General features: G+C 38.0%; 1 protein-coding gene across 23 annotated transcripts in view; it reads left to right on the plus strand.

Annotated features, from left to right (window-relative positions):
* Dlg2 (discs large MAGUK scaffold protein 2) overlaps positions 1-22,932 on the plus strand; it is a 2,050,987-nt gene that overhangs the window by 1,676,446 nt on the left and 351,609 nt on the right. For all 23 annotated transcript variants that reach the window (XM_058577380.1, XM_058577376.1, XM_058577381.1 and 20 more), the window contains one exon: positions 4,988-5,144. In XM_058577380.1, the coding sequence (XP_058433363.1) occupies positions 4,988-5,144 (157 nt within the window). The remainder of the gene's footprint in view (positions 1-4,987; positions 5,145-22,932) is intronic.

Below are 22,932 nucleotides of genomic sequence, written 5' to 3' on the forward strand. Positions count from 1 at the left end.
TAATGGCTTATCATAGTACTGGATCTGAGACTTAGGTCTACATGCTCTGAAACTCATTTTTTGTCAGTGTCTCCAGGGGTGACCCAAGTTCATATATTATAATGCTGTTTTTAATTTACAATGGAAATATACCTGCTCAAGATAACAAAACATGCTGATATTAGCACTTTGCTCTCATTAGGAAAAGCACTGTGGAAGGCCAGGTTTTAATGAGCATGTTGCTTTGTATTTCTGAACTCTGAGGAAGGGCTATCTGCTACCCAAATGATTTTAATCACTATTGTGGTTGAGCTAGGGTGGCCAGATGATCCCATCTCATGTCTGTCTCTGACCAATCAGGACAGCAACCTGGAGCCACAGATGGAGCTGGAGAGAACTCTGCTTCGAAATGCTGGAGATATCCTGCCAACTTAATTTTTCTGCTACTGAGGGCTCACCCTTCTTCTTCTCCCAATTACTTAGCTTTATGAGTTCTATTCCTAGAGGGTAGCCTCTTCAACTTAAAACATGCTTTGAATAGTTCCCCAGTACATTTCTTCTTGCTTTGGCCACAGTCAGGGCAAATATGTATTCTTGACATCACTGAGGGGCTGATATTTTTGGACTGTAACCTTCTGTTTGGCAGATAGACTGTCAAAGTCCTAATATGCTCAGTGGTGTCTGCTCTGACCCCACATCTGGGTCTAAATAATCCTATTTACCACACAGCCATCAAGTCTAGACTTGGGAACTCTTCAGTCTGCTGCTATCTTAGTACTTACTTTTTTTCTCTGAACTTAACATTTCTGCTTTAATTTCAATCTCTGAAAATGTCTTATTTTCAAGCTTAGTCAGGCACTTAAAAATGTTTTACAAGTATTCTATTCAGGATCTTTAGCTGCTTTATAAAGGGAGAACTTTTCAGTGTATCTCATCTGCCAGATGACTGGAAATAGCATCTCAATGTATACTTTTCTTTAACACTTTTTAGTTTTATAAATGATTTTGTCCTTTATATTATCTGAATTTTGCCACTTATCCATGAGCCACTAGTATTCCTAATATTATCCAAGCAAGGAACCTGACCCACAGAGGGCATATGGGGTTCTCACAGAGCTTTAGAGTGGTAGAACCCAATTCGATATCACTTCTCCCAACACCCCACTTGTTTTCTCTTTATTCATGAAACATATCTTCTTGTGTGTGTCTCTGTGTGCTCAGCTATTCTAGTCTCCAAAATTATTAAAAAAAAAAAAAAAAAAAAAAAAAAAAGCTTGGAGACCCTTTTTTTCCTTTAGGACCACACAGATTCACAGTGTAGATGGATGTATAACCAAAGTAATTTGGGAACAGTAAAGGCAGTAACAATGGTGTTAATAAAAGGAAAATGTGGTTTCAAAAACAGAATTGGTCAGTTTATCTGGAGGAAAGGATGGAAGGGGCAGTGAGAGATGGCACCTGGCCTCAGTCTTGAAGATCAAGCAGAAGTTCATTAGATATGTGAGAATAAAAAGAAAAGGCACAATTTTGACCAAAGTCAAGAGCCTAGGTAAGACATGAGGCATCAACAACCTGTACGAGGAGCTATGGTTGGCCACTTTGCATGGCAGAGCATAGGTACAAGGGAACATGATGAAGTTAGGCATGGAAAGATGGGTGAAGGACAAGTTATGGGAGGTCCAAATGTCATACTTAGAAGCTTAGACCACATTCTGAGAGCATGAAGATCCCAAAAGTCTCTTGAGCGAGTAAGTAACATGGACAGACTCACATTTGAGAAAGATGGCTGGAAACATTTGTATACTTTCCTTAGTACCAAAAATCCTTCAGGTTTAAGTAATGATTTTCCTTTTTGAATCCTGAACTTTCTTTTTCTTTCCTTCTTTTTTTTCAAAATTTGTCCTTTTTAGATAAACATAATGTGGAGTATATTTTGACATATTATACATACATGGAGTATAACTTATTCTAATTAGGATCCATTCTTCTGGTTTTACATGATGTGGAGTTACACTGGTCATGTATTCATATATGAGCATAGGAAAGTTCTGTTAAATTCATGCTACTGTCTTTCCTATTCCCATCCTTTCTTCTTTCCCTTCATTCCTCTTTGTGTAATCCAATGAATTTATAATCTTCCCCATTCTCAACCTCCCTTGTTGTAGGTTAGCATCCACATTATTAGAGAGAACATTCAGCCTTTGGTTTTTTGGGACTGGCTTATTTAACTTAGAATGATATTCTCCATTTTCATTCCTGCCTGGAGCTGATGTCTGGAGTCGAACAGCAGCATCCTTGCTTTAGATGAAACACAGTCCCCAGTTTGCTATAATTCATTTTCAGCCTACTTCACTCATTTGTGCTTCCTGTGTGACCTGTGGACTTATTTTACTTTAAAATCTGACATTCCTGCCAGGCGCTGTGGTGCACACCTATAATCCCAGCGGCTCAACTGGCTGAGGCAGGAGGATTGGGATTTCAAAGTCAGCCTCAGCAATTTAGGCAGGCCCTAAGCAATTCAGTGAGACCCTGTCTTTAAATAAAATACAAATACAAAAAAAGTGTGTGGTGGGGGAAATGTTGCTCAATTCCCATTCCAAAAAAAAAAAAAAAAACTGTCATCCCTGACTAAAATTGTACCAAGAAGGAAAGACATTTGCATAAATAATTATAATATAAAGTAGAGGTTTAAATCACCTCAGAAAATGTATTCATTCATTCAATAACCATTTCCTGAATTCCTGCAACTTGTTAGGTATCTTCTACTGCTGGGGAAATACTGGTTCCTGGGCTTCAGGAGTTCACATTCTTCTTCAAAGGGTATGAGAAGCAATCACTGCACACTAAAAATGCTGCAGTTGAGCTATGTGTGCAGGACAATGTGGCCCAAGGAATAGTGATCACCTTTAGTGGGAGGTAGAGGGTGGTAAGAGAAGTAGCTTTCAAACTGATTCTCCTTCCCTCACTCACTCACCTTAGCCTCAATTGCCACCTGATTCTTCCTTGACAGCACGAGGCACCTTCCCAAAGCAGGGTCTCTGTATAAACAGTCCCCTCTAGTGACATGCTCTGCCTTTAATACCTACATGACTAGTTTCCTCATCTCTTCAGTCCCTTCTCAAATATCTCTTCTCAATAAATGCAACCCAGGCCCGTCCCTGCCACAACCTATCCTCTCTTATACTACTCTGCTTTTTTTCCTCCAAAATACTTGTTGTTTTCTAGCATACTATGTAATAAACTTATGTATTATATCCATTGCTTATTAGTGGTCTGCCCTCATTATAATGTCAAGCCACAAGAGCAGGGATATTTATATAATTTGCAAACATTCTGAGCATCTGGAACAGTACCTTGTACAGGAGGTACTTATAAAGCATTAGCAGGATGAAATTAATTAGCTCTATGTCAATTAGCTCTACCTATGACTGCATCACTATGTAATATATCACTGACAGTTCAAGCTATGATGTGACTTTTCTTATCTTCTTTATAATAAGCCTAGACAAAGATATGATGCATCACTTTACACATGGAAAAGGGGTAGCAAAAAATCTGTGTGCCATTAGTATAAAATATATTGGATTACTCTTTACTATTCTTACATCATTGATCATGGATAGCTAAAAAATAGGAGATCAACTTGAGTAATTGGAACTTAGATGTTTGGGAGAGGAGGGTAGATGATACAAAAGGCAGCTTGGTCATAACTAAGGCTTACAAACACACTTTTTTCAACTACTGATTAGAAAATTAAACTAGGTGTCTTTTAAAATTCTTATAAGTTCTATAATTCTTTTGCTTCTACACAAATTTAGTGAACTGCTCAAAATTTGATCTCTCACTTTTTATTGGTAACCCCCCAATCTACATTTCATTTGCACTTCTCTCTGAGGACCTGATTTCCTACTTCGTATCTCCAACTACTTCAAAACATGTCCAGATGGGTATCCCACCACTAGCTGACAATGTCAAAACCATATTCATCCTCATTATCTTGCATCCACTCCTCCTCCTTTTGCCAGTTACTTAGAGGCTCTCTCTCTTTCTCTAAAGCCTGGGTCAGTCTCTGGACCCACTGCTTTACCCTTCAAATTTCTTCCTTTATATTGTCCTTTTTTTTTCCTTCTCTTTGCTGGCACCCTTCTTCAGTCTGTCCCTTCTTCACACCTGGATTACTTGGACAACATCCTAAATATTTCCTTGCCTCCCATCATACCTGCACTTCCCTCTCCATCAACCCTACATATATTTTTGTTAATCTTCCCAAAATAGATTGAAATATTCGTAATGCCTCAAAATCTTCCAATGAGTCCTCAGTTCCTAAAAATTTTAATGAACAATCAAACAACAAACCCACAGTCTGGCATATGAGATCTTTCAAGATCCAGTCCATTCTTTTATCTCCCAAAATCCCCCCTTTTGGATACATCCAATCACTGAGTACTTTTGTGATGCCTAATACAAGATATTTTACACAAAAGAAAAGTGGAAGGAAACCTAGTTTAAGAAAATGGGGGGCATGAATTGGCGTGAACATACTTTACATACAAAGATATGAAAATTGTGCTCTATATGTGTAATAAGAATTGTAATGCATTCTGCTATGATGTATTTAAAAAAATAAAATCAATTAAAAAATAAAAAGAAAATGGGGAAGAGGGGGGAGGTTGGGACTGTGGCTCAATAGTAGAGCACTCGCCTTGCCTGTGTGAGGCCCTGGGTTTGATCCTCAGCACCACATAAAAATAAATAAATAAAATAAAGGTATAAAAAATTTCATATGTTTAAGAAAAAAAGAAAAGAAAATGGGAATTAAGGAATGATTTTTGAATGGTATTTTGATAGTTGTTACAGTGAATGACTCTTGATAAGAAAATGTACCTTACTTTGGTAGGCCATTATCATAGGCAGTGAATGATAGGTATCATATATTTGAATGAAAGAAAAAGAACACAAAATCTTGAGTGGTCACCCTGTGAAGAATGTTCTCCACTTGTTTCTACAGGGAGCCCCGAAAGGTGGTCCTGCACAAAGGCTCCACTGGCTTGGGCTTCAACATCGTGGGCGGGGAAGATGGAGAAGGTATTTTTGTATCTTTCATTCTGGCGGGTGGACCAGCAGACCTGAGTGGGGAGCTCCAGAGAGGAGACCAGATCCTATCAGTGAGTATTTCTCTTTATTCTTTATTCCCTGTAAATCTGACATTTCTTTAAAAAGTCACATGAGTTGCAAAGGAAACATGGATGAGAGTATTATTGCTTCAGGTGCTTACTGTTGCAGTTTAAATGGTTGCTTAGGTGCTTGATCCATGAAATCCTTACAATAAAGGTAAAGGTGGTAATATTTTAGATCTTATGAGACATATTTCTATGCAAAGAACATTAGAAGCATGACTTTTTCAAATTGTATATTACTTATCTTATGAAAATACAAATTTTCTGCCCACTTGACACCATAATCTTAAAACTGCACATTTATTATATGTAGAGTTTGCTGTATATAATTAATTAAAAAATGCCTGAGATAATGCTATAACAGTTTAGTGACGGTGATAAATAGTAGCAGCAGTATTTTTACCTAAATTCAGGAATTACCATCAACAATTTGTTAAGCACCTATTATTTACCAAGCACTTTATAAAAGTAATGTTTAAGACCACTTTACTAAGGTATTATTGACATACAAAAAAACTGTATACTGGGCTGGGGATGTGGCTTGCCTGGCATGCGTGCGGCCCAGGGTTGATCCTCAGCACCACATACAAACAAAGATGTTGTGTCCGCCGAGAACTAAAAAAAAATAAATATTTTTTTTAAAAATTCTCTCTCTCTCTCATTCTCTCTTTTAAAAAAAAAACTGTATACTTTTAACATATACAAGTTAATGTTTGGGGATCTGTATATACCTGTGAAATCGTTACTACAATCGATGCCATAAACATATTCATCACCTCCTAAAGTTTCTCTTAGCCCTGTTTGATTTTTATTGTGTATGTGTGTGACAAGAATACTTATTTAATACCTTACCTCTTAACAAAATGTTAAATATACAATACAGTATTGTTAACTATTAAACACTATGCCATACAGTAGACCTCTAAGTCTTATTCATCTTGCATAATTAAAAGTCATTTTAGTTTACTTTTGGGTATTGCCACATGTTCAAATGAAGAGAATAAGTTTCTGAAAAATTAAAACTTGTCAAAATTTACTGAATTAATTAATACATATTAATCAAAACATAAATAAATAAATTTAAGTCTATTAATTAAGCTGGGCATAGTGGCACATACCTGTAATACCATCTACTCAGGGACTGAGTTAGGAGGGTCACTAGTTAATGGCCAGCCTGGGCAACTTAGTGAGATCCTGTTTCAAAATGAAAGATAAAAAGGATTGGTGATGTAGCTCAGTGGTAGAGTACTCCTGAGTTCAATCCTCAGAAGTGCAAAAATAAATAAACAAATAATAAATGTTTACTAATTACAATAACTGTTTTTTGTTTTGTTTGTTTGTTTGTTTGTTTGGTACTGGGGATTGAACTTAGGGGCACTCAACCACTGAACTAAGACAGGGTCTCACTGAGTTGCTAAGCACCTGCCATTGCTGAGGCTGGCTTTGAACTCGAAATCAGCCTCAGCCTCCCTAGCTGCTGGGATTATAGGCATGTGCCACCACACCGGTCAGAACTAGTATTTAAATATTTACTTTTAATGTTTAATTATACCTTCCCTCTCCCTCGCCACCCCTTCATTCCTTCTGTTTTTTCCCTTCCTCTTTTTTTCCCTATTTCCTTTCCCTTGTTCAAATATTCATTGACTGTTTCTTTTCACTACATCAAGCTACCTCTCTGGCATGATAGGTAGTTAAATCTATTGTGGTTTTCAGGCCTATATTAGAATTTTGGTAATCATGTGAATAATGGAAAATTGAATAGGAGCTTAGTTTTATGTCTGAAATTTTGGTTCATAGCTCAGTGAAGCACAGAATGTTTGGTTTTCAATGTATACTCAGAAAAACAACCTTGTTTTTATTTAATAGCTGATTTATAGATAGAATTTCCTGAGTGACCTTATATTTGTTACCTTATATTGTTACCCATTATTTCAGCTCCTCTCCTCCCTCTCTCTCTGTCTCTGTCTCTCTCTCTCTCTCTCTCTCTCTCTCTCTCTCTCTCACACACACACACACACACACACACATATACACAATTTTCCTGAACAGTATACAGTCAGTTAACCTGAGTACAGATGATACCCAGAGTCTGCATAGATGGCCTTGCCCTGTGTGTTCCTGTGGTTCCCATATAATGTAGGCCTCTGCCCACTCCTCAGCCTGTAGATCTCTAGAAGAATGTTAGGTATGGGAGAAATAAGGAAAGAGTCCATGCCAGGACCTTGTTCTGCCATCCAAGAGCTGAATTACTTCTTCATCACTTAAATATATAAGGTATAACTGGCAGCTCTTAAACCTTATTCCTCATACATGTTTTCATGTCTGTCTTTCTCTACTAGGTATCAAGCTGCCTGAGACAAAGTCCTTTGTCATATGATTTATAGCCCTCAACAATTATAACAGCACCTGGCACATAGCATTCTCTCAAAAACAATGTTTGTTAAATGAAATGTTTTGGACAAATAGGGTGAAGTCATTATAGCCTGAGATATTGACTCTAAAATTCTATCTAAAATATGTCATCTTCATCATCCTGACTTAAAATCTGTATACTTGGGGATCACTGGGTCATTTCATCCCAGTCAGCATTTACATTGTCATAGAACATTGAGACACAAAGCACTTTCACGTTTATAAACTATAGGAATCCTCAAAGAAACTTCCATTTTGCAGATTAGGAAAAGAATATTCAGAAAGGCTAAAGGATGTCAAAAGTTCCAAAGCAACTGAATTTAAAGGCATACTCAAAATCATGTCTCCTGACCCAATGTTAATATTCTTTGTCTTCATAGTGCTGTAGTATCCTGTTCTGTCAGTAGTATCCTATTCAGAACCTTCCTGGTACACTACTTGGTGTGCACCTCACAGCCAGGAATACATAGAATTATGAAGAATTCATAGTTGCATGGTACTATTGAGGCAGTTATTATTTATAACAGTGTCACTTTAAGACATCACTTTGCCTTATTTTGCCTAGTTTAAGGATAAAAAAACTAAGGCACAGAGGTGTCATTAGACTCTACCACTGCTGAAGTAAGAAGTTTAACAAGCCATAGGCTGTGTTTTGACCTCCATATATGTGGGAGAAAAGGATGACTTAGCAATGCTATTGTGAAGAAAATCCACAAGAAGTTTGCTTTCAAAAGTTGAAGTATCTATTTGAACTTAATACCAGGACCATGTAAATGGGAAAGGCAACCAACCAGTATTATAGTCTTATTAGAGATTGCAAATTCACAAGACATAGCAACAATCTATAAAGTTCAGATACTATATCCTTTATTAATGTATAATGTTTGCAAGGACATTATCTGCTTTTTCATTGAAAGGGAGAAGGGAACACTTTTTTTACCCTTTTATCTTGCTAAATTTAACCTTGAGTGGCTAATTTCAAGGCTATTCTTGGAATTTCATTGGTTATGAATTAGAGGAAAATATAAACAGGCTCAAGAAGCTCATACATTACAAGATGGAAACAAAAATGTCATTATCCGCAAAAGAATATGAAAGATAAAATATTTTGCTTCTGCAGCTGGCACTGGACTTTAGGGAAAAGTTATATATATTCCTGGGGGAAAAAAACTCTAATAATCAAAATTCATTAAGTGTCACTGGGTCATGTAGAATTCATTTGCAAACAATTTACACTAGAAAGTTCAAACAAGGGAAATAATCCCCCAAGAAGAAAACTGGGGGTGGGGGTCTTTCTCTGCTCTCAGTTGTTCTTCATAGATGAGGGATTCATGTAATAGTCACCTTACTAATCAGGACAGACCATTACAAAATTATTCTGCCATGCAGACTATAAACTTTTCCTAAATTGTAAACCCTTTTATAAAACTACCACATAAGCATGTATTTAAAAAAAAAAAAAAAACTCTTCTAAGATAGTTCGGGTTCTTCCTTCTTTGGGACAGGTTTTAAACTAAATCCGCATTTACCAAGTGTGTTTTACAGAATGCTGAAACAACAAAATTGTAATAGGTTGCTACTGTAATAGGTTCCTTAGTATCAGGTCTCTTCATTGAAGAACTTCTCAAAAACAGCATTTTTCATGTGCAGTGGGAATCTCCTACAGGAAGATAACATAAATAGTTTTCCCAAATATTTTTGACCACTAAACCCTTACATAAGGAGTACTTCACAGGACACCAGAGGTGGGAAGTGCTTGGATAGATATTTTTATAGTTCCCATAATGGACTGTTTCCCACGTTCTTGCCTACACAGAAACTGAAGCTGGACTTGGACAGTGTTCTAAGATTATGGGCGCCATCTAGTGTTTGTGTATTGGCTAAACACATTGCATGGCAATGGGCAAATGGAGATTACTCAGCTCCATTGTGGAGATTTATTTATTCCAGGCCTCCCCCTTCTCCCCACCAGAGCTGCAGCACTAAGGTAGTTAAGACATTGAAAGATAAAAGAAAATCATCACTTTAGGCTACATTCCATACATGTATTGTGAGTGATCTTTTCTCTAATTTCCCTTTTATGTATTCTATTTTTCAGGGATTTGTTGTAGAAAGAAATCCAATAATTGAACAGTCTTCTTGAGGTATTCATGGGGGAGAATTTAGGGCATTCATCAGGTAAGCACAGTAACTAGTGTAGTAGCCTCCTCAGGCATTCTTCCTGCAGAGGGAAAGATAGAAATGCTTGTGTTATTTATTACAATGCTTTGTTATGAAAAAAAAATGTGGAATAGAACACGTAGAAGCAATATGCCTAGGAAGATTCTTTCCTGTCTCTCCAAGCAATTTGAGTTTATTCATTTCTCAAGAGTCTAAGGAGATCACCCCAGCTGCATTATTAAGTCCAAAGTCCTTCTTGGTGGTGAACTTAATGTGTTTAACTAAGTGTGTTCCAAGATGCATTTTGGGGAGCATGTGTTGCTGGAGTGGAAATGCTACAGTTATTGATATGAAGGTGCTACAGGAAATTGAATTTTCAAATTAGAATTTAAACTGCGTCATTGGTTTACAAATAGTAAGAGTGAGTCATAGCTCACCTGGGTGTTGCAATGACTTTCAGGTTTGCTTTCTCAGGTTACCTTCAGGTTTAGAGCCATCCACTAGGAAAGGACTTATTTGCCAAACATTCACTATTCAGTTATTCAAATGAAATGTGAGCACTATATACACTGCTCACCACCTTGGGGGTCCTAATAAGGTCTTCCCTATATAGTTACCTCAGAGGACAACTCTAAATCCCTTTTGATATTGTGGCTGAATTACATCCTCCTCCCCCAACTCTAAAAATATTGATGTCCCAAATTCAATTCTCTGAAATGGTTGTCTTGAGGCCTATAAACTCCATCCCTTCCATTCACTGTTCTGTATCTGCCATGTCCTTCCTCTCCAGCTCTTGCTCCCAGTCCCATGGAGGAAGCTGGCTTTCATAGTTTGCAGTGCTGAGGGTTTCTGCTTAAGTGATTAGTTAGTTCTCAGTGGTACTAGAATCAGCATCCCTAGGGTACCAGACAGGATCTGAACCCTGTGCAGAGGTAGGGTCCACCTCCACAGGTCTGTGCAAAATATAGAATTGTAAATCAGAAATCCTACCAAATCTCTCCTACTTAGTTCCTTCATCTTCTCTCCTTTCACCCTAAAACTTGGACTCACCCAAACTCCAACAAAATCCTCTCCCTGCCCCTCAGGAACTGGTCTCATTCCCAGTTCTAGTCAGCCATGACCAAGACAGCATTTCTTCTCTCCTAACTCTACCTCCTCTGCCTTCTTCCCTAAAATAAAAGCAACAAGACTAGGAGACCTACACTAGCTGACATAACTTTGAATATTTCCAAACTCCAATAATTCAACATTTACATCCAGACTAAGGATAATTTCAGTTTTCTCCAAGAAAATGGGTATATATATGTCCTTTCTATACAACTTTGTAATCCAAAATCCTACCTTAGAACTTTGCTCAAAGAAAAAAGAAAATAGTATTTGCAAAGGGCATACTAAACATTCTTAACTTGAAATACATTGACAACATATACTTTTTATGAGTCTCCACCCGTCCCTGTTTTTCCTAAGGTTTCAAAAATGTTTAGGTTGTGTCAGCTAGGGCACCCTGTTGTTAAACAACATTGAAGTGAAGTATAATCAAGTGGGATTGGTGCTGTTTTTGAAAAGATAAAACTTCTTTTGCCAACTCTAAGCAGGTAAATTCAGGTTTCTGTTCCAGAAACCATAAGGAGGCTGCCTCTAACCCTGCAAATCAGTGTACTTGATCCGGGCGTCTGCTCTGCTAAACCCACTGTTATCTAGACACACTGGCTCTTCAATCTGAGGCTTTTTCAGTCTGTGGCTTTTGCAGAGCCCACTTAGCCATCTCTCTACCTTACTGAATTTATCTTCTTGCCCAACTCAGAACCTATAGTTCCTTGACCATGGGACAACCTCAAATAAAAACAAACATGGATAGTGAAAAGTCTCCAGGGCAGAGATTTCCTCAGCTTCAGAGTCCCATATGTAGGCATCTGACCCTTTGTCTGCCTGCCATAGAATTCAGCAGGTTCTGTGTCTTGGTCTTTTTTTTTTTTTTTTTTTTTTTTTTGCTATGGCTGAATATCACAAACTGGGTAACTTGTAATGAACAAAGTTTTATTTAGCTCACACACAGTTCTGAGTCTGGAAAATCCAAGAGTGTGGTACCAGCATATAGTAGGGGACTTCTTGCAGCCTTGTAACATGGCAGAGGGCAAAACTTGGTGAGACAGCAAACATGAAAGCCCCATTGATTCTTCTTCTCATAAAGCTGCAATCTCAGTACCTTCTCTAACCCTAATTACCTCCCAAAGGCCCCATTACTATGTGTACTTAGAGACTGTTTCTAATGCATGTGATTTGAATGCATTCAAATCACAGCAGCCTGGCTATGTCTCAAGGGTCCTTTATTTCTATTGATTGCCGATTGCATGAAAACTTCTCTTGTTACATACCTTCCAGGCTTTAAAGAGAGCAAGCCTTTAAAAATAGCATATTTGATCATGTCCTTTCTCCCACTTTCAATGACCTTCTGTTCTTAAAGTCTAAACTTTTAACATGGCCTATAAGGATTTGTAGGGTCTGGCCTTGGCTTGCCTGGATGGCCTTGTCTACACTCCTCCAGCATCCAGCCACCGTAGCTTTTTCTTAACTTCCTGTCAGGGGTGTTATTCAAAATATGTGACACCTTGGCCAATCTTGGTACCAGTCCATACAACGAATGTGTATCATGCCTACACGTAGCTACAGAGTTGTGGGGAGTAGGAAACTTCCAGGCAGTCACCATCATAGGACACTTGGAAAGGCTCTGGAAGCTTTGCTGGCAAACCATACAAAAGTGTTTCATTGTCATAACAAAAGAAATCTCCATATCCCATATCGTTGCCTAAAGACTGAGCAGCTACCTTTCCCCTGTGTGCCAAGTTCTCTGTCAAGTGTCCTATGCATGTACTAAACCTCCTCTAAAATCCCTCTCAATTGAGGTGAACAGGGACCTTCTATTATCTAAAAAGGACCATAGAACTCATGGATTGTTCACATTTCACTTAGAAAACATCCCCTCTATCTGATGTAGAATCTAATTGCAATATGTGTTAAATTAAAAATTCAATAAACTTTATGGGTACAGTATGAAACCAAAATTAGTGTTGCTACATTCTAATGATATTCATTATGTTCTGCCTATCGAACATGTCCTTAAGCATGCCATATATCACAAGTTAAAAAGATACCAAGACACATGCTCTTAAAGTTTGACCTGTAGGGGATAACCCACAGGTCACTCCTCAAGGGTTCACCTGTGAGCAGCCTCCAAAAGTCAGTTTAGTGATACAAAATATGATATCTTTTTAATGTGATATCTCTAAAATCATATTCTGAGTAACCCCAGATCTGTTAAATACTCCATGAGAAATGGTTCATGATCCAATAAAAGGAGAAGTTCTGCAAAAATACGAAAATGCTACTAAAGCATTTTCTATCTTACTTAAGAACTGTGATTTAAAAAAAAAAAAACACAAATTACCATCAAATGGAACATTTTGGGGAAATTTTGATTTAAACTTATCTCCAGAAAAAAAAATTCTGCAGGAAAAATTTGAGAAGAACATTTTTACCTTAAAATCCTGTTTGCAGAGTTCAGCAGCATCTGCTATGTGTCCAAACTACCAGGCACTGAGGACATGACATTTTCAAATAAGCATACAGCCTTATGAAGGGAGAGAAACACATAAATATATTATTTCCAGTATAACAGGGAAATGCTAACAAGAAGTTGCTGGGCCCACAGCAACTTATTATCCCAGCCTGGAGTATGGGAAGACTTCTGAAGGAGAAGCTGTCCAGCAAAAAAGGCCTGAAGGAAGCAGAAACAGTAGAGAATTAGAGAAAAAAAAATGTATCATATTAACTAAATACCTACTTAGTACCAAGCATTGTGCTGGATACTGCACTATGATTTCACTGCATTTTTCCCCAACAACCTTGTTGGCTTGATGGCTCTGGGAAATTAAATAATTTGCTCAAAATCACACAGATAATCAATCAGCAGTGACTGTGGTACTTGAACTGCCATTGCTTCTGATTTCAAAGCCATGCTCTTTCTGTAGTGTCAGCCTTAAAAAGAAAATTCAGTTTGCCACTCTGCTTATGTCTGAAGCTGTCCACACTCAAACTTCAGTTATTGAAAAAAAATACAATGCCTAACATTGACAAAGAGATACAGGAGCCTCCAAGGAAGCCATTGTACACATAAACAATCTTAAGACTGAGGTGACTTGGAAGCAACATCTAGGTCCTCTGGAGCTTGACTTGAAGACCAGACTGCCTTATTCTCCTGTATTCCCACTGAAGAAGGTAGAATCCAGCTACTGAGAACATGTCTAAAGAGTGGCTAACTGACTCAACCTTGCCGCTTCCATAGAGACAGCCAGGAATACTAGTTATGTTCATCTGGACCTCTAGCCCACGGTCCTTCCTATTTTTATTTTTTTTTTTGAAAGAGAGAGAGAGCAAGAGAGAGAGACTCTTTTTTGTAGATGGACACAACACAAAGCCTTTATTTATTTATTTATTTAATGTGGTGCTGAGGATCGAAGTGGTGCTGAGGATCGAACCTGGGTCCTGTGCGTGCTAGGCGAACGCTCTACCGCTGAGCCACAATCCCAGCCCAGGTCTTTTCTATTCTTAAGATTCAGACTATCATAATGCTTTAGCTTTCTGCCCAATGGACTATATTTTCCAATTCAGACAGAACTGACCAGTAGGAATTTTGATTAATAGGAATTCTAACAATCAGAAAAATGTTAAGTAAGTATTCTATGATGAACTAAATGCTGAAACTTTGATGTTTATTAAAATCTGTTCATAATATATTCTCTTCATCCAAGAATATGTGTGGGAGGTTAGAATTTCCTACCCAAGGCTCAAAGGGTGGCTTGACACCTGATCCTGTACCACCTCATGTAAACATCTAAATTGTGCCATGATAACTGAAGCAAGATACATAGCAAACTGCGTCAAGAGATCACAAGTTTTAAGAAAGGAGTAATGGACAACCGAAGTGGACCAAGTTTTAGTGGTAATGTGCTTTTGCCTTTGAATAACCTACTTTGATAGCTAATCTCTAATAGCCTTTATATTTGTATCACCATCTCCATGTACAAAGTCCCTTACTGTGGACATTATCTCATTTGATCCTGATAGGATCCCTTCAGGGTAGTTAGGAAAATGATCACTTTGCCATTTTATATAAGAAGAAACTAAAGAATTCAGTGATTCTTCTAACTGGGAACCAATTAGGCTCCAACTATAGGATTCCTTCTGTCACCACTTGCTCCTTTAGCCTTAATGCTAATACTCTAGGAATGTGCCTGGTGGGAACTTAGATAGTGAATCTACCTGCTGAGGTTCTTGACTTCAAATAACTGTTATCATCTCTGGGTAACTTAAACAAACAAACAAAAATGAATTTATTGGAGAAATTATAGGTAACTCACAAGATCTTCTGTAACATTAGGAATGGACTCAGAGCCCGAAGGAAATCCTGCTGAAGGAAAGTCAGTTAAGTATGCTGCTCCTGAAACCATCACTACTGGCCACTAAGAAAGTAATTCTACCCCCTTTTTTCCAAGCACCTACACCTTAGCATGTAAATATTAGATCCCCAGGTACCTCTCCATGCTGTAACTTCCAAGGTGTGAGGAAAAGACTATCAGCCCCTGTCCAGCCCCTCTAATGGGAATAAGGCTGTGCCTCCTTCCTATCTTGGCTTGTCTCAAAATAAGAAGGATATGTGGACACTGGACAGCTAAATGCTAAATGATTATTAGAGATAATTTGGCTTGCTGAGCTTGATAAAATGGATTTTTAGATCTAGGGTGTTAAGATTTTTGTTGTTGTTGTTGTTCCCGGTATTGAACTCAGAGGCACTTGACCACTGAGCCACATCCCCAGCCCTATTTTGTATTTTATTTAGAGACAGGGTCTCACTGAGTTACTTAAATAAAGAGGTTCCAAAAGGTTAAATAGCCATACTATTAGTAAAAGGACTAGACTCCAGATCTGCTCGATTTCAAAGTCAATATTTTTTCATTGTTCACCCTCACTTTATAGATTCTATCAACTTTGATTGTGTTTCTCCTCTGCTTAACCTTTCCACAAGTTCCTGCTTCCCTTTCATCAAAATCACCCACCACCCTTTTTTTAATTGTTACTGGGAATTGAACCCAGGGCCATGTAACCACTGAACCACATCCCCACCCATTTTTATTTTATTTTATTTTATTTTTTGAGATAGAATCTCACTAAGTTGCTTAAGACCTCACTAATTTGTTGAGACTAATTTTGAAGTGAAAAAATATTGAATTTGAATTTGGGCAGACCTGAAGTCTAGTCCTTTTACTAATTGTATGGATATTTTAACCTTTTGGAATCTGTTATTTATTTATTTGTTGGTGATGAAGATAGACAAGTGCTCTACCACTGAACTACATTCCCAGTCCTTTGAAATAATTTTTATTTTGAGACAGGGTCTCACTACATTGTAGAGGCTGGCTTTAAATTTGCTCTCCTCCTGCTTCAACCTCTGGAGTAACAATCCTCCTGCTTCAGCATCCCAAGCCACTGGTTTTACAGGCATGCATTACTGTACCTGGCTAAATCCCCTCTTTTAATAACAGTCAAAAGAGATATCTCTTGAGTTTTGCCACAGAGGGGAAGAAAATGAAGTAGTAACTAGAGGATATAGTTTATACAACAGTGTTCTATGTTGATGAAGATGATCCAGTACAGAGGGGGAAATTGGTAGTTTATTTAGCAATTCATACAAATATATTAAGTAGAAGAAGAGACTTGGTATATGACTGCAATCTTATTTGCTAATTCTTTGATTTACTAATATCACCTATTGTTTTGTTTTGTTCTTTGCTGAATCCTTAAGCCTTGGACAGTACCAGGTACATCATAGGTGGTCAATGAAATCATGACTGACAAGTACTATGCTAGATTCTATGGGGAATAAAGAGGCAAAATCAGACATTGATCCCACTTTTATAGTTGGACAGCTAGTGGAAAGTAAGATGTGAACATGGCTATGATCAATCTCAATGATTGACACTTACATGAAAAGAGATAGTAAGTACCCTATAGCAGTAACCTAACCGTATATGAGCTGCTTCTCTCTATACCACCCCAAATTTCTAAGGGAGGCTTTGGTCCTTACTCTGCTCTCTAATTCCTACTTAGTTTCAGAAAAACTGTAGAATTGGAAGCGGAAGAAATCATGGGTCTTGGGGTATGAACTTCCCAGCCAGTGTGTAGGTCAAGGGGACCCTCTGCCCGACTCATGCAGTATGAGTAAGAGGAGGAGAGGCACATGTGGGATGGGAATGCACCCATTTGAGACCCAGACAGAGACCATGACATGCCAAGATTTAGGAACAAAGGGTTAATACAGATTCTTTGCCCTCCAGGGCCTGTAGTCTAGTGGGAGATCAGAGTGGGGAAAATAAAAGATGAATCTTGAATGAGACCACAGTACGGGGCCTAAGAAACTTGGGTAGTGCTCAGAGGAAATGAAGAAACTCTTGACAGAAGAAAAGAAGACCACCAGGCAGATGCTACAACAGCTCTGTTCACCTGCAGAAAAGCTTTATCATTTTCATGGAAATCCCATCAAGGGACATTCATGCTTTGATATTATAATATCTAAAAGTGACTACAAATCAAAATAATCAGGAGCCAAGAACTACTTAAACCAAAATAGCAGATATAATAAAAAGGAGAAACCACTTTGTTTTACTCTCTCATACAGCCAATCTGTTATTAAAATTAGTAATAAAATCCCCAAGCCCAAATAGCACCTTATCTGCTTATCACCTTATCAGTTATTGAATGATAGAACTCCAAGAAGCCTTCCCTAAGGGGAAGGGAAACCTCTTAGAGGTTTTGTTCTGAATTTTTCCCTGAAATGTTCATTTTTAATAAGTTGTCTGTTTCATCTATGATCCAGCCTATTGCCTCCATTATCCAGTTTAAGTATTTTTTGGTTGGTAGAGAGATACCAAAAAACTTAAAAGGGAAAGACTAAATGAAGATGAGTGAGTTGTATCCCAGGGGTAGCATTTTTCACTGGAAAAAAAAGCTTTTTTATAGCTTATTTCTTTACAGAATAAAAACAATGCTAGGACTCACTTGTACATCAGTAACTAGTAAAAAAGAAAATACCCGCTTCCTTAGTTCCCTGACCCACATTATTTTCTGATTCAGCAGAAACCATCTCTAGGGATTCTTTCTATTGGAAACATTCATTCTCTTATCCTGACAGTCCAAAATTTAAGTCAAATCACCCTCAAGGCAGCCATCAAAGTCTGGACTCTTCAGCCCTGATCCAGGGCTAACTTGTGACATACGAAATGTAACAACCTAGTATTATTACATGTGACCTAGTATTATTACATGACAGTAAGAATAATCTATTTTTTCTTAAGGCAATTCTGAAATAGGTGGAGAATGCACCATTATTACAACACCAACTTTTCATTAAAAAAAAAAGTCTCAGGGACTGGGGTGTGGCTCACAACCTCAGTGGTAGAGTGCTTGCGTAGCATGTGTGAGGCACAGAGTTCGATTCTCAGCACCACATTTTAAAAAAAAAAAAAATGAGTAAATAAAATAAAGTTATTTTAAAAAATAAGTCTCGGGTGCACACAAATTGGCATATTAAACATAGACCTGAGTATTTAGCTACTCTTTTCTTATACTTTTTTTTCCAGTTATTTTCATAAATTTTGGCATAGACCTAGAATTCCAATGAAATGCAATAAATAGCACACAGCACCTGGGGTTGTTCCCTACGAGTCCACAAGATGGCAGTAAAAGATTTTGCATAGAACTGTATGCACCCGTTTTTGTACAGTTGGTTGTCTTTGAACCCAAGTGTTAAAACTGGGCAGATATTTAAAATACAACCCAGTGAATGAAAGGAAGATTAAAATTTGAAAGTAGCATTTGTGACTTCATTGCTTGCTTTTTTAAAAAAAAATATATGTGGGAGTCTCACTTTTAAACAAAGTACTAGATATCAGCCAGGAGTCCCAAGAGACACAATTGCTTAAGAAAGCTCAAAATGAAACGTGTTGCTTCTTTGGAGCAGGAGATTACCTGTTCTCCTGCTTGAAGGAAGGAGAGAGAGAGGTCAATGAAAGGCAAATAGTTAATCTTGCATATAATTAATTTTTTCTCATTTCTCTATGTTCCAACTTTCCTGGTGGAACAACAATGTAGTGAAACAAATTACAGAACTATATTTATTGCCTAGATCTCTCAGGTCTGCTGTGAAGCATAAAGTGCACTAAACTATAGCCATTTTAAATACATTTTTCAGTATTCTTCTTCCAATTTTATGCTAGTATTCAGAAGGATGTCAACTATTCTTTTCTTTCTTTGGTCGGACTCCATGTTGAGCAGGAATTGTCTTAGTGATGGGGACCATGACCAGTAGACATGTGTGGTCATGAGTCAGTTGTCCCTGGAATTAAGAACATTTCTATATCTAACATAAATATAACTGTGTGTTCCTTAACACCTCAACTGTGTGTAGCAGGCAGGTCTTAAGCCTGGAAAAGATGGTAGCGGACTTTCATCATCAGCATATTAAAAAAAATAAAACTGTGTGTCAGATATTTCCAATTTTAAAGTTCTTTGGCCCTTCTCCCATGCTGATTTCTCTCTCTTTCCCCTTTTCTAATATTATCTTCATTTCATAGTCATTTCTTATTGTGAAAGATTACAACACTCAGTTTTGCTTACATAAAAGAGACTTTATGTTTGTCTTGGTAGCTCATCATGTTTTTTTTCCTCTGAGAAGAGTTCTGACACAAACTATTAAGGTAACATATCTTTTTTTTTCCTTCCTGACATCTATTAAAACCTTCTGTTAGGAAATAAGATAGCCACTCTGTTCATTTATTCATTTATTTGTCCACCCTTCTCTGTCTGTGACAACCTTGATAGAGCCTTCAAGCCATGCTGTAGTTTGGAGCACACTGATGTCTAAGCCAGGGGTGGTATCCTCAAGCTGCTTGTGGTCTATGAGGAACACATGAGTCCACCCACACAGGATTGTACCAGAAAGAAAGTGGAGAGGAAAGGCAGTTCCTCAGAGGAGGACAGACTTCACCAGGTGATGTGAAGGGGATCCATGCTCTCCTTAGTAATGGAGAGAACATTCTAGAACCTTACTGCAAGCCTAAGATGAGCTCTCTTTTCTTCAGGCCACATAAGAGGAGCACAAAGTCCAATACAGATGTAGAAGGCACGGATGCTCAAGATGTAGAAACAGTCTCACCCAGAAAGATGTGAGGTACAGAAGACAAGTCAGGCCTCTGAATCCCAGGACAAGGAATTCCAACACTGGACTAGGGGAGGAAAAGCCAACAGGTTCCAGGGGCAGCCAGCCAGGGACTCAGTACATCCCAAGCAAAGTCCTAACTCTCTTCTTTCTCTGCAAAGTAAACTCAGTCTCTAGAGTTCCTCCAGCTCTAGCATTCTAGGAATGCATGTGTGTGAGAGAACTTTGACAAAAAATAGACACTGAAAAATGTTTTAAATTAATTTTATGACAAATACTATATTAGTTACAACTAAACATGTTATGAGTGATCTTAAGATTTCCCTTTGAATAAGGAAAGTTTAAAAAATATAAACTAAAATTGAAGGTAAACATCCATTTGGTTATAATTTAATCATTAGAGTAAAATCTAAATGCCTCCATATAACTTTATTTTGTCCAGTCTCACCTCTAAAATTCCCTCCATCTTCTTCATCATCTAACCATATTTAGTTTTACTTCCTTTTCTTAAAACACTCTCTCCACCCACCTCCTGTTCCTTGAGGTCTCAGGTTGTTACACTCTCTCACCCATCATCCTCCCACCCTGCCCATCCACAGGGAAACACCTCCAGTTTGGCTAACCCTCTTAAGACACTTGCATGCATGGTACGGCATGTACCTATCACAACACTTACCATGTTCATCATAAATCCATGTTTGATTTCCCTTAGTAGGTTGTAATACAGGAAAATCTTTTAATTCTTGTCCACCTAACATATAGTGGATATTCTATAAATATACTGAATGTGTAAAGCAAGATTATTTAAGTCACTAGATTTTGAATGAAGACCTCTTAAAAGAACACATAGCCAAAATGCATGGTAATTCTACAACTATATTATTCTATCACTTAGTTTACTCTTTAAAAGAGTTACCAACTGAAAAGAATGTGTGTATCCTTACAATTTTTGGTGAATATCTTTAAATTTGTGCCGAACAAAAAAGTAAGAATATGTAGTCGTATCTTTAGCAAACACTAGAGGGCAGTGAAAGCAAACTTAACATCCCTTGGAAGGAAAAGAATTGTTAAAAAAAAAAAAAATTCTGATTTAAATCTGTATGTATAATCTTATGTTTGTGATGGTTATAGGCTCTGTAGCCTGTAGTTTCTATGATTAGGGGTTTAGCAGTTATAATTACCTTTCTAGTGTAGAAGTAAAACCAAGATTATCTGTGACAATAACATCGCCGAATATTGCAAGCATTATCTTTTATGAAACTCCTACAACGCTACCAGGGATTTTACCCATTTTCCAATGAAAACATCGAGATTTTGAGGCATTAAATTAGTAGGTAGCCAAAGAAAGCAAAATGCTGGCTTGCACCTATAAAGGCTTATTAACTATTTACATCTACCAGGCATACAAAATTCTGTACTAAGACCAAGAGTCTGGGAGAATAGTGGTCCCAAAATTGTTTGCACCAGTTTAGAATGGATACATACAGCAGCAGCTCCTTAAAAGAAGATTTTATGGTTTTAGATGACCACAGGTAGTGTTATGGTTTGGATGTGAGTTGTCCCCTAAAAGCTCATGTGTGAGACAGTGCAAGAAGATTTAGAGGAGAAATGATTGTTGTATAAAAGTCTTAATCCACTCATAAAATTAATCCCTTTAAGGGGATTAATTGAGTGGTAACTGAAGTTGTAGGATATGGCTGGAGGAGATGGGAATTGGAGGTGTGGCTTTAGGGTATATAATTCTATCTGGCAAGTGGAGACTCTCTCTCTGCTTCCAGTTGGTCATATGAGTTGCTTCCCTCTGCCACACTCTTCTTCCGTGATGTTCTGCCTCACCTTGAGCCCTGAGGAATGGAGCCACCCTTCTATGGATAGAGATTTCTGAAACTGTGAGCCCCTAAACTTTTTCTCCTCTAAAATTGTCCTGACTTAACAATTTTAAAAAGTTTCTGACCATGTAGTTCAGAAATTTTTTGAGCTTTTTGGATTTGGTGGGAGGAATTTTGAGATACCTAGCAGTGCCAGCTGGAAATGCTTTAAATTGTTGTAAACTGAGCTTAATGGCTGATTCTGGTGGGAGCTCAGAAGACTATAATGCCAATAGGACTATGGATAATGAAGACAGAGCTCAAGAGGGTGTAGAGGAATAGGAAGATACTATCAGTAAATGGACTAGGGCCATTTGTGATATATTCTGGCTGAGAAGTTATCTATATTTTGCCCATGTCCTGAGACTTTCTGTGAGGCTGCTTTGAAAAGTGATGGACTTCTTAATCTGGTAGAGGAAATTTCTAGAAAACAGAGCATTCAAGCAGTGATATGGATATTGCTAGCAGCTTTCAGCCAAATTTATTTTGATAATCAGGAGCACAAAGCAGAGCAGCAAGATTTGAAAAACTTGGATTTGAAAGGTAGAAGTAAAACTAGGGCTAAGGAAGTTGCAGTTGTTAAAGACATTACTGCCACTAAAGAAATCCTGAAGACTTTGCCCAGAGATAATAAGAAAGATGGCTTGAGAGCATCTCAAGAGCTGGCAAGACTACATCCACCTCAGTCTCAAGGGAGTAAAAGTGAAAATTCTCTTAAGAGACCAGTGGGGCATCCTTCTTTCACAAGGGAACCTAGGAAGGTTTTTCAACATGCTTCAGCTACCCAAGCACTCAGAGTCTGCTGCTGCCAGGGTCCCTGGAAGCTTGGCTACTACTTAAGATGATGGCAGACCTTGGAATCAGTCTGATGGTGGTGGTTCTGCAGGAATTCAGGGTGCTGGAATTAGGGGGTCATGGAGGCTTCCACCAAGGATTCAAAGGAAGGCCTGGGAGGCCGAGAAAAGTGGGGTTGTAGTCCCTATAGGCAGTCCCTAAAAGGGAAAAAGCAGGAGATGTGAGAAGCAAGCCAAAGCTGCAGTGGAGACCTCCAAGATTAAAAAAATGC

This window comes from Marmota monax, unplaced genomic scaffold (assembly GCF_021218885.2).
Source record: "Marmota monax isolate L192 unplaced genomic scaffold, Marmota_monax_Labrador192_F-V1.1 WCK01_AAM20220418_F8-fsc00096, whole genome shotgun sequence".
Classification (NCBI taxonomy): domain Eukaryota; kingdom Metazoa; phylum Chordata; class Mammalia; order Rodentia; family Sciuridae; genus Marmota; species Marmota monax.